The sequence below is a fragment of the Phoenix dactylifera genome, unplaced genomic scaffold (genome assembly GCF_009389715.1).
Source record: "Phoenix dactylifera cultivar Barhee BC4 unplaced genomic scaffold, palm_55x_up_171113_PBpolish2nd_filt_p 000767F, whole genome shotgun sequence".
NCBI lineage: Eukaryota > Viridiplantae > Streptophyta > Magnoliopsida > Arecales > Arecaceae > Phoenix > Phoenix dactylifera.
In genome coordinates, this window is record NW_024068138.1 from 177,885 (window position 1) to 190,642 (window position 12,758).

The 12,758-nt window shown below is 37.6% G+C and overlaps 1 protein-coding gene across 2 annotated transcripts; it reads left to right on the forward strand.

The window, feature by feature from the left end:
- Window positions 1–6,582: 6,582 nt before the first annotated feature.
- Window positions 6,583–10,999, forward strand: LOC103697637. 2 transcript variants are annotated; one of them, XM_008779544.4, is made up of 3 exons: window positions 6,583–6,748; window positions 7,898–8,546; window positions 10,508–10,999. In XM_008779544.4, the coding sequence occupies exons 2-3, from the start codon at window positions 7,984–7,986 to the stop codon at window positions 10,575–10,577; spliced, it is 633 nt and encodes a 210-aa protein (XP_008777766.1). In that variant the 5' UTR covers window positions 6,583–6,748; window positions 7,898–7,983; the 3' UTR covers window positions 10,578–10,999. The 2 variants fall into 2 exon arrangements, with proteins under 2 accessions (XP_008777766.1, XP_038976193.1); XM_039120265.1 differs by having other exon boundaries at window positions 6,592–6,748; window positions 7,941–8,546.
- Window positions 11,000–12,758: the final 1,759 nt, after the last annotated feature.

Here is a 12,758-nt window from a genome sequence, read left to right on the forward strand (position 1 = left end):
AGGTTGAAACCAACGTGTAAGGGTTCGATTGTGATCCCGGAAAAACAATCGGGGTGGTTCTAGTCGGTGAGCCTGGAAAAACTGACCGAGTTCGTTGTGACCTCGTAAAACAACAAGTTTGGTTGTGAGCTTGTAAAACAACCGGCTGTAATCCGAGGGGTTATAGTGAATTCCCAAGTGAGGCTTGGGGAGTGGACGTAGGAGCAAGGGTTAGCTCCGAACCACTATAAAATCATTGTGTTTGTGATTGCATTTGTCTCTCTTACTTTCATTTCATTCACTGCACATAGCATCTAATTAATCAACTTGCAAAAAGGATTAATTAGTATCTCACAAACCATTTAATTGTAATAATTATTTTAAAATCCAATTCACCCCCCCTCTTGGGTTGTCTATCTGGGCAACAGATATTCTATTAAATTCACTTACATCTAGTGAACAGTAAAGTACATTTATTGCTTTAGCATTTAATTGTGCTAGTCTTCTATCATTCTCATTCCAATCCATTTCTGGTTTGGGAATGATAGTGCCCTCTATACTAATTGTGGGTGTGTGAGGTCCTCTAGTTATAATATACCACAATTCATAGTCTAGAGCTTGAATGAATATCCTCATCCTAGCTTTCCAGTATGTGTAATTAGTGCCATTAAATAGAGGAGGTCTATTTGTGGATTGCCCCTCACTCATAGAACATCCCACTTGGGTTGTCATGATCTTTGTCTCTTGATTGTGAGATCAACAAATACTATATGAGCACCTCGCTCTGATACCACTTGTTGCCCAAGGTGACAAGCCAAGAGGGAGGATGAATTGGTTTCTCTTAATTTTTACTATCTTAATTTAGTCAATTGATGAGTGAGTGAAATTAGAACAATGCACAATACAAACACACAAGAAGTATAGTGGTTCGGTGCTCTCCTAAGCACCTACGTCCACTTCCCAAGCGACCCCTTGGAAATTCACTATAATTCTGCGGATTACAGTTGGATTGTTTTCCGGGCTCACAATCCAAAAACCTTTACACTTTGGTTTTTCGGGATCACCAAGAACCTATGTTGGTTTTACGGGCTCACCAACGAACCTTTATAATTGGTTTTACGGGTTCACCAATAAACCTACACCGTTGGTTTTACGGGCTCACCAACAAACCTTTACAAGGTGATTAAAAAGAAAGAAGAATGTTGAAACTCCTAGATGAGCAAATATAACATTTATAAGCTACAAAGAAGAGTTTAGAGAATAGTTATCGCTTGATGAAACTTCTCTCTTCTTTGTCAGGAATGCTTCACTCTTCAAGGGTGGATGGAGCTCTTAATATCTCTTGGAATCTGCTCAACCACTTCCTTTTGACTCTTGAATGAAGCACTTTAATTAAGAAGATTAGGGCACTTGTCTTTCTTATGTAAGCTTTGATATTTTGCAAAAGGATGTTTCCTCTGATGAATAGGTGTCACTTTAAATAGTTTCCTTCATCCATTGGACAAGCCCCAATGGTTAGAATTCAAAAACTAGCCGTTACTCACTGTTGGGAGGTCTGAAAGTACTTTTGCAGAACTAGCCGTTATGTTTCTGCCCGTGCTTGGGTCGACTCAAGTTTTACTGGGGTCGACCCAACTTTCACTTGGGTCGACTCAAGCAACATTGGGGTCAACCCTCTCAGAAACCACAGAACCTTGTATTTCAGCCTTCCTTCACTTGGGTCGACTCAACACTTTTTGGGTCGACTCAAGGTTCAGTTGGGTCGACTCAACTTCCACTTAGGTCGACCCTTCAGGGTTTCCAGAGAACCTATTTTTGAATGTCATTGCCTTTGGGTCGACTCATGTTAACTCGGGGTCGACTTAAGTTTGGGTCGACTCAAGTTTCATTTGGGTCGACCCTCTCAGGGTTTCCAGAGAACTGTTTTCTTGAGGCTTGAGGATTGGGTCGACTCATCCTTTGCTTGGGTCGACCCAAGTACTGTTCATCCGTGCCATTTTTGCAGAAGTGTGCCAGATGGTTTCTTGATGTGCCGGGGTCGACTCAATCAATCTTGGGATCGACTCAATCCACACTTTGCTGCAACTTAAGGTTAGATTCATCCATATAATCAATGAAATAAACTTTAAACAATTTTGAATATATGTTATGGTAGTGCTACATACTCCAAACAGTGAAAATTACTATTGTCCACTTAAGAGTATGTTTTACTTGAAACTTTGCCGAATTAGAATTTAGAATTCACTATCCCTTTCCTATCGCAAATTTTATCTCATTAATAATCATTGAAATACATTTTAATCTCATTATACTAATGTATCGAGAGTGACGGACTTATTAATGATGTATCGAATTAACTTGTAACATACTCTGATCTAGGTAGCAACCACTGGAAGGTTGTAAAAACCATCCTTAAGTATTTGAAAAATACTAAAGATCAGTGGCTTGTCTATGGTGATTCTGATTTAAAACTTGAGGGATATAAAGATTCAAGTTTTCAGTCAGATCAAGATGATAGCAAGAGCGTGTCCGGATATATCTTCACTCTTGAGGGTAGAGCCATCTGCTGGAAGAGTTCCAAGCAGCATATAGTGGCAGATTCTACATGTGAAGCAGAATATATTGCAGCATCTGATGCCGACAAGGAAGCTGTATGGTTACGGAAGTTCATTACCGAGCTTGAAGTGACACCCTCCATTGATGGTCCAGTGCATGTATTTTGTGACAATACTGGGGCCATAGCTCAAGCAAGAGAATCCAAAGCACATCAGCGAACCAAGCATATTCTACGACGCTACCACCTGGTTCGAGAGATCGTCGATCGAGGTGATATTGATCTTCAGAAGATTGACATAAAAGAAAATCTGGCTGACCCATTTACCGAAGTCCTCGGCATCAAAGAGTTCGACGAACACAAGTCGAAGATGGGTATTAGATACTGTGTCGATTGGCATTAGGCTAAGTGGGAGTTGTTGGAATTTGTATTCTAAATATCAATCGTCAGCATATTGATGATTGAATTTTGTAAATGAATTGACAAATTAATAAAGTGTTATTTGCCATTATTCATCATTTCATCTTCAAATGAATTCTTATATGATGAAGTCCTTAGGACTTATGTTATGATAAAGGAGGATTTATCTTTGAGTTCTTAAACTTGTTCGCGACTGAATGATATGTTGTTACTAGAACGACAGCATTATCGAGATTAGGTCGTTGTGTGACATATACGTTGGTTGTCCTCTTAACGAAGAAGTGTGGAGATACTGGTATGCCACACAGGTGAAGTGTAGGAGTACATTTCACTGAACTTGATCAATTTCGAAACGCTCTACTGTCGAGAGATGTTCCGAGTGGATATAGGTATAAGTTTGGCCCTCTGACCTGAAATCGCAACCTGTGACTAACAAGCAACTCACTGTACTTTGGTACCGGACTACCTGAATTTCTAATTCAGTGACGGAAGATCACTGGGTGCAGTCAAGTATTTGTGTAGTTAGTTGTGAGTCAAGATGGAATTGACCCCTCTTGAAAACAGGAGATAATATCTTGTGATTAATTTAGCAAAACCTTGGCCAGGGTAATCCTAGTGAGGAGTCACGGGATATCTAAAGTTAATCACATAATGGATGTACTAATTATAGGGTTGACAGTGAGCTCTAAGTCATCCTGGCATTAGGAGTCAAAGGGATTGAATTATACAATAACCATAGTCCAGAATTTCAGAATATTTGCTTCGCATATATTCAGCCTATCCGGACGTCGGGTACCATTGCTAGATGGTTACATCGATTAGTATAGAAAGTTGTTCCTATACTACCGGCCTAGGTTTGAACCTATGAGGTCACACGCCTAGAAGATTCCTGATTGATCAAGAAGGCTGATGAATGATTAGGAATCATTCAGGGATAATTTGGTCAATTTGATTGGCAAATTATCTTATAAAATAATTAAAGTAATAATTGTAGAATTAATTAGTAATTAAATTACTAATAAACTCAATTTGATTGAGTAATTGTGCTAAGAATGAGCCAAATTGAATTGGATTCAATTTTGGGCTCAATCAGGATTTTGACCTGATTGGATTAGGTCGGAACCAAAAAGGACTTAAGCTGATCAAATTAATTTTAAATTAATTTGCGCTTAATTGGGGATTGACCTAATTGGATTAGATCCAACACAAAGTAATTAATTCAATTTGATTGAGTTTGGATGAGCCAAAAATTGAATTGGATTTAATTTGAGCTCAATCAGGGTCTGACCTGATTAGATTGGGTTCAACCAAATTGCTTTGTTTTAATCTGGGTTTGACCAAATTTGATTAGGTGCAACCCAAGAGGATTAGGCTCAGATGATGTGGTAATTAGTGGTGACATGGAATTAGATTTCATGAATTTTAAATAAACCAAAATTATTGCATGACGCATGGACCCATTGCTTGACACATGGCGACATTGTTTGTTGTTTGAATTTGAATTCAAATATTAAGCAATATCTTAAATGATTTCATACATCAAATAACTTTTCTAGATGGCGTGTGAACCTCTGAATCATTTAAATTCGAATTTCAAATGAAATATATACGACAAGAGGAAGGAAAATTCTGCTGTATGGATTTCAAATTCCTCCCCTCTTGCACATGTGTTTAAAATTTGAATTTAAATCAGATTTGGTTGAGATCTGATTTGGGTTGTTCCTATTCCTTTGCATGTGCCAACTAAAGGAGATTTTCTGAAGATAAATTTTGAATTTTGAATGAAAATTCGGAGGCCATTAAAAGGGGTCAAACATGGGCACCGAAAACACATCCATTGCAGCTTTCTTCCTCACCCGCCTCCTCTTCCTCTTCTTCTCCATTTTAGATAGGGTTTTCAGGATGAATATCTAGAAGATTCAACATCAGATCTGAGTCCTCTACTTTCCTTACAAACCTCATCTCCATCTGCTTCAAGATGATTGATCAAGAGTTGATTGAATTCCGGCGAGCAGATTTCAGCTTTCAAGTATTCTGTAGCTGCTAGCACTGTTGCGGAAGAAGATCCTTCTGGGCTTCGCATGTACTTCTCGTAGAGGCCATTCGTGTGTGTGGCTGCGAAGTCAAGAATCAGATCCACAACTTTCATCCATCATAAAAGGTATTAATCTAGCATTAGTCTATTCGATGGATATTCGGAGATTAATTGGAATAAAGTTCTTAAGTTTCAGATCTGATAGTTAATCATGCATAAAAGTTTTAGCATAATTGTTTAAACGATTCCGGCATAATCCTATGTGTTCTTAATGTGCTGATTTCTAGATTTGATCTTGTAAGCATGCATGAATTAAATTGTTTGATTCATTTTTTCGCTGCGTTTTGAAACTTAAAAAGAACTACGTGTGGCTTGATCCCCCTTGTGAACGGGTACGTAGGCAATCAGCCATGGTTTTCCAAAAAAAAAAAAAATTTAGCATGCTAAACACCGAAGAACCTAGGATGCACTTTCATAGATATCGGCTTCTGCCTTTAGCTATTTTATCTAACTTTTCCAAAATTGAAAGATACCCAATCAACATCTTTTTTGGAAAAAAAAATTATTTTGATTAGCATGTTTGGACAATCAAATATCCCCATATATCTTTGATTGCTGCATGAATTGAACCCTTTTAGGGTTCAATGCAAATGTTATAGATCCCGATAATTACCTTATTTTAAAAAAAGATACTTTGATTGAATGACGTGCAAGAAAGTTATGTTACTCAAAAGTTTAGATATGCAATTAGGCTTATCATGTGGTGATTCATGCTCTTAGATAATGCTCAAACTTACCAAAAGTAACTAGAGTAATTTAAGATAGGTTCAATAATCCTTCTAGATGAATATATAAATTATATTTACGAACCAAACTATCTCTCTTCCATTTTACATACATTCCAATTGTTTTTATCTATGTGCAAGTGAGATACACGAAAACTCTATCGCCATAGATAAGAAAGTAATAGGCATAGCATTATTAGGTCTAAATACATGGTGCTTTAGGTTGCAAGTAGCATATGGTGGCCTTTGGCGAGCTCTTGAAAATAACCACCCATATGGGGTGCATAGTTTGGTTTATGGTTGGGACAACGAATAGGCACATGAACAAGCTAAATTATACGATCGAATTTGGTGGCTTTCCTTGATTCAATAACTTATATTTCTTATACAATCGATCCACTTTGGCACACTAATTTTTGATGTTTCATCACCTTCTTCAATCATGCATGACATTACATGCACTCAAAATATTTGTTTCTTGGTCCATCTTTGAACTATCTTCAAAGATTCATCACATCGTTGGTTTTATAAATTTTGTTTAACCAAAATTCGCCAATGGGGAGGATGAGTGGATTTTTACATAGCACCCACTATAGAATACTGCCAAATGCTGCGATAGCTCGTACCATTGAATAATAAAGGGGTTTGTATGAAAGATTTGTTTAAGTAATAAATCTCGGCACGCCAGTTGCCGACAAAATGTACACTTTTTTACACATAACCCCCCATGGATCAATCTTCTTACAAGTTGCGATGCACGTGACCAAATTCCCCGCAGATCCGAAGCGCACTTTAAAGCGACACGCCGTTTCTGCCCTCCTCTTTCCTTCTTTTTTCTCCTTTTTTTCCCGTTCCTGGGCTGGGTTTCGGGCGCTGAGATCTCGAATCAGCGAAGGCCGCGACTTCTTCTGCGAATAGATCGTTGCCGCCGAATCTTCTCAGCCAATCTCGTGGGATCCGGCTTTTATCTTCCAGGTGTGATGCCTTCCGATTTTCTCATTTTCTTCAAGAAATTATTGGCTAAATCTTGGAGTGAAAAAGGGCTAGCAGAAGCCTCAGATCGGGGTTTTAAGTGAGAGAAGAGGGAACGGGATTGGGGTTTCCGACGAGTGCCGCAGATCAGCTGAATGCGCTTTTATTCGACATTGCGATCGCCGATTTCTTTCTTGCCCTTTTTCTTTTTCTTTTTTTTGAATTTAATAACGGTCAGTTCCTTTTTAAGGCATATTTTTAAGAAATAGAAATCAATTTGTGTCAGTTTACCTCAAAAAGATTTCTTCTTTTCCCCTTTTGGTCGAAGCGGAGATCGCATTTGGTCTTTTGTTTTGATCCGTGGATTTTAATTTTACTCATGACTCGAAGATTTGAGAAATGCCTTGAAAATTTTTATGTTTATTTTGAGAGTGAAGCCGCCAATCTCTTACCGATTCTCGACCGGATAAGCGATTTCTATCCCTTAAATAATGATTTTGTAGTTCGAGTTCGGATGCCCTTTCATTAATAAAGGCTCCCCTTTGCTCCGGGGTAAAAGATTTTTTTTTTCCCGTTTTTGGTATCATTTGTGTAATAAATTCTTCTGTATGTTTTCTATTCATTTGCATGTCCATGTATTACCTGTAAAGATCTCTTTTCATTTGATGTTATATTATGTTTGTCATCTAAATGTTGACTCACAACTTAAGGTTTTGATGTCGAGCAACGTTTACAGAACTTGAACAGTGGATTGGAAGGATTTGAATTCACAGGAAGATTTGAAGCATCAATTTTTCCAATGAAATGTTTCAAACAGAAAAATAATTAGAAGGAATGCGATCAGGGATCCATTCCACTGACCAAAATTCTAAAAGTTGGGTTCTTAATTTCACGCTGTGTTTGTCCCAATTGAAAGGGAGTATCAAATCAACTGGTTCTCTAGTCTCAAAATCATTTCCTCTCTGCGATGAATTGGTTGTCAGCATCAACTTGTTGACAATCTCACTTCTTACAATCACAGTGATATAGTAAACAATCTGAGGAATAAATAGTTGAATGTTGTTTAGATGGGAAGCGTGATATTCTCAACTATATATATATAGATCAATAGAAGCATAATTGATTTTGTTTTGTGTGTGAACTTGCATGCAGTTTGAATTATTGATGGATAAAAGCAGGAGTTGCCATTTGGCAGGCTAGAAGAAACTAAATTTATGTGGTCTGGGTGAGCGGTGGAAATGCTATTGGCTGTGGAAGGAGGAGGATTTTTTTCTTCTTCAGCATTAGGCTATAGCAAAGGCCTTGCCCTTCTGCTCCTTGGCAGGAGAAACGAAGAAAGGCCCATGAGAGTTTCACCGTGGAATCAGTATCAATTGGTTGAGCAGGAAGTTGCGACAGAATTTCAACTGGCTTCCAGGAAAAACCAATCTTCTTGTGGATGTGCCTCCTTCCTCTGCTTTGGTTGTGTACCTGCAGGAATTGATGGTCCATCTCCTCCTAAAGTGGGTCCTGCTCATCAGCCTGAAGTTTTGTCAGATTCTTCTTCTTCTTCGTCTTCTTCTGATAATGGCAAGCTAGCAATTAATGATGGTATTAATGGGAACGGAAGAAATGCTTATCTCAAGAGTAATCTGAAAAGGCCCTCTGCAGACCATTCTGCAGTGGTTTCTGAAGTTGATGGTGCACGTGAATCTGTGGAAGAGATGCCAAAAAATACATCTTGTTGTGTTGAAAGGAGGAAAGTGCAGTGGACTGATGCATGTGGAAAAGAGCTTGCTGAGATAAGAGAGTTTGAAGTCAGGTATGTGTTTGGTTCCTAAATATTAGTAGACAATTTTAAATGGAACTTTTAACATTTCACGCTGCTTGTAACATGTTTATGCATCATATATTGGCTGGAGGAGACAATTCATGTATGACTTGTTTATAGCATTTGTCTTTTTGTTAACTTTACTAAATGAATTATTTTTTTGATCTTTTTGAAACTTATGTTATATAGTCTACAAAATATAAAATACTGAAACCTGATAGATAATTGTGTTATACACTTAATATGCATTTGGTTATGCGTCATGCTTTTATATGTGTAAGTTGTATTTGATCCCATGTTGACAAAGTCTAAATTTGTAATCATATACATATGCATAACTTTTGTGATATACATATCCATAATTTTATGTGCCTATATATGTTATATGCATGTTTACATATGATATTCACGTTTTCATGCATGCTTGCATTTATTGATTTAATATGTGCCAACACACAATTATTTATTCTTACAAATGTTAGTGTGTACATATCGATCCATACACATACATGATTTGTACATTTATGTCCATGTATATGTATATTTTCATACCATATGAATTTATAGTATGAAGGAATGATTTGATACATGTAGAAGGAATAAAGAGGGGTAGAGGAATGCTGAGAATCACACGTGATAAACTCGTAAGAAAGGACTTGATATCTCAACATATTTCAAAAAATATGACCCTAAACCGAGCGTAATGGAGGAAAAGGATTTATGTAGCCGACAAGGCTTAATTGAGTTGTTTATATCCTATATATATGTATTATGTATATATGTATGTGTGCTTTTATATGATTGTGCACTATCAACCCTGATGTTTCAGTGGATGTCAATCGCCCAGGTAGCAACTTTGAACATCACTAGGCAAAGAGATTGTGGATCTCCATAAGCAGAAAGGACACAACGAGGGGATAGAAGTATTGCGAATCTAGATATCTAGTTGAGATAATCTGATCATGTAAAGTGGGATTCAGCAGTCCCATTACATGGGTTCTGTACATGGATAAGTTTCCAAGGGTAAGATTTATGTCATTCTGAACAGAGATGCTGAGTGGCAAAATGAAATGATGTCTGATGATGAGTGTTACCCATGGCCTTGGTCAGCAATAATGCCAGTATCCTATGCATACAGGCTTATGCCAATCAGATGGAGTGTTGGTTATGGTTCACCAATGACACATGAAAAGTGTAAGCAAAGTCCTGGCACTACCTTGTAGGCTATGGATCTTTTGACAGGAGGTTATGTGAAGCATGTCTTAGGTATGATCTATGAGGTGCCATATATCTGTAGATGTCTTCTACTGTATGCTTTAGCTGTTCAAATGTTGGGAAATTGCAGTCTTAACTCTAATATTTTCACCCTCATTCTGTTTTCATTCTACGAGTTATGGTGATACTGATGTGGGGAACCAGTGGAATGGTTTGCACGTGCAACTGAGAGCGTGATTGGTCCCTTTTAAAGAGGCATAGGTATTCGATCATGTCAAAAGCTGAGAGGACAATTAAGAATTGGACCAATTGGTGGAATAATTGAAGTTTGCCTAGGAAAGATTATTAAATTCTAATATGGGCTGTTGGCAGTATATGATGGATTGGCACATGTTCATATAGGAGGTTTTTCCTGATTCTACTCTCAATGCATGCTTGGTTCCAACACCTTGTTGCCTGGACCTGTTGCTTATTATCTGTCAGTGTGGGGTTCTGGGGTGTCTGACCCACCATGGGAAGCATCCAGGTATTGGCTTGTTATGATATTCAGTCTTTATAGGGAAACATTCCCGTAGTCATACAGCAATTAGTATAACAGAGATGACAAGGTTTGTTATTTCTATGCTAGCTTGTATTGCATACTATAAGTCATTAATCTATGTACAGATTCATCTATTCTGACTCCTGAATTAAATCTGATACATATGCTGCTAATATGAAATTTTTAAATCCCACAGTGATGATGGCTTATCAGATGAGGAATGTGAACGTGATGGTATTAGAAGATGTGAGTGTGTGATTCAGTAGGTTTTATCTTCTATCAAACTGGATCAGTGGACAGAAGCAGGCATGAGTGGTTCTCTTCGCCGACAACTAAACAATTGCTATGGGATGAGGCAGATGCTCGCATGGTTCTACAACTTTCTCCAGTAAAGTTGCCTATTCTCGCCTTTATCAACTACAGAGATATTCTTTGAACTGATTGCTTGGAGGGAGGATATCACAACATGGGGCAACAATCATGAGATTATTCACTCTGTTTTTCATTTCTTTTGTTGCAGCCCACGTTTGAGATTTCCTGCATCTGTTTTCAGGATTTCAATTTTGTCAATCTGGGCTTATTTATCTCCTTGGATCTTGTTCTTCTGTAGTTTTAATCTTTTCTACATAATGTTTTATTTGCTCACTTGTTTTACTACATCTTAGTCTGTTGACCATTTTTTTCATCACCATGGATGTTATTGATCTGCTCTTGTTTTCACACAACTGTTTGCTTCCCCATGATTGTTTGAATCAGAGTTTTGCTGGCAAAATTTTTCAGTCTAAGTTCGATGAGGAAGTCAGGAGAAAAAGGGGGGGGTCAAAGAATTCATCAGTTACAATCAGCGAATACAGATTAAACAAACCTTTGTTAAAGGATACCTAAAGAAAGATTTATATTAAATTAAGAACTCGTATTTTCCATTAAGTCTGATACGAGTGAATAAGTAGGATTCAGGTTTGATGCTTGAATTTGCCGGTTCAGATTAAATGGATAGCAGAAGATACTGGAAAACAAATGCAGGTAGAAATGTGTGCCAAGGTTTAGATGTAATTGTAGCTGAATAGACATATGGTTCCCAGTTTGGAAAAGAATGGTAGGGTTTTTCTAGGAAAACTCATCATAAGATTTTTTAGTTCTGTGCTGCGGCTGATGCTTGTCATGACACAACATCTCATGTAGCCATGAAAAACAATCCTCTCTGTTCCTTGATATTGCGATGTCATTCTCAACTAGCACAATAATCAGAAGAGTGATCTCAGTTAGTGTATCTGGAGAGAAAATTTTGAATTGGAAAACATATTTTTCCGAAGGTGAATGAGACATAATTTCATCTCATAGATCACCAGAACACATTTCTGAAGCTACCTTGGGTTGATCCAATTCCCAGGATAGGTGCCAAAACCTGAACTGGCCACAAAGAGGAAAGAAAATCCAACCAGCACTTGTTTCTGCCAGATCCAGATTAGCATGGACCAAGTATAGGCTTGGCAGGGGGGCAGAAGTTTCTTTGATGGGTAATCAGACAATACCATAATATATAGTAACTTCACTAACTCGTCTTTGGCTGCCGGATAAGTAAATGATATTCCCTAAAGTCGGGGATAACCTTCCAAATTCTTCCCAAATATTTTAGAGTAGAAGCTTATGTCATCTTGGTATTACAGTCTAAGGGACTGATGCATCTAGATAGCATCGATCTCAAGATCATATTTCGATGGTTGAGAGAGTAGGAAGCGGTCCATTAGTGGAGGTATGGGATGATCAAATCGTTAAAAAAGTTTAGCATTCATCAAGATTAAAAAAAAAATCTTTACATACCACTTTATCAAAAAATATTTTAAATTAGAAAATTCCAATTAAGAAAAAAAACGAACAATAAAGAAAAGAAAATCTTGGATTGTATGAGTCTATTCCATCAAAATGGTACAATGAGCTAGTCTGTCATCACTTATCCACTCTATAAATACTCAAAAAAGTGAGAAGATAAATTCATCAAAAATATACATATTCTGCGAAATAATTCAATAGTGCAGAATATCCTTTCCAGCACCTATTTCGTAACTAAAGACTGCTGGGTTTTTTTTGAGGAAGACTTGGCTACGGTGATCGAGTAGATTCAAAATCGGCACAGCGTTGCTGACGGAATGACACTGCTCCATGATATGTGCAAACTCTTGAGAGAGTGTGACTCCTTCCGAACCAGTCATATCTACTTGGAGACGAACAATGTTGCCGACTGAGTTACCTCCCGTGCATCTCATTATTTCGGAGGTTTTTTTTAAAAGAACAACGTGTCTGCATCTATTTTTTTTAGCTTTTTTTTTTTTTAAATTTTGTTAGCTGCACTTACACCTGTTATGTATGGGGGCGGCTGCAAAAAATAAAAAAAAAAAAAGCAAAAAAGGGGAAAAAAAAAAAAAAAAAAGGCTGCTGGGCTACAAGGG

Bases quoted from the DNA above. Each gene is read 5' to 3' on its own strand.
- LOC103697637 (XM_008779544.4), top strand. From the start codon at position 7,984: ATGCTATTGGCTGTGGAAGGAGGAGGATTTTTTTCTTCTTCAGCATTA. The intron at 8,547-10,507 runs GTATGTGTTTGG...TAAATCCCACAG, and splicing joins ATAAGAGAGTTTGAAGTCAG to TGATGATGGCTTATCAGATG.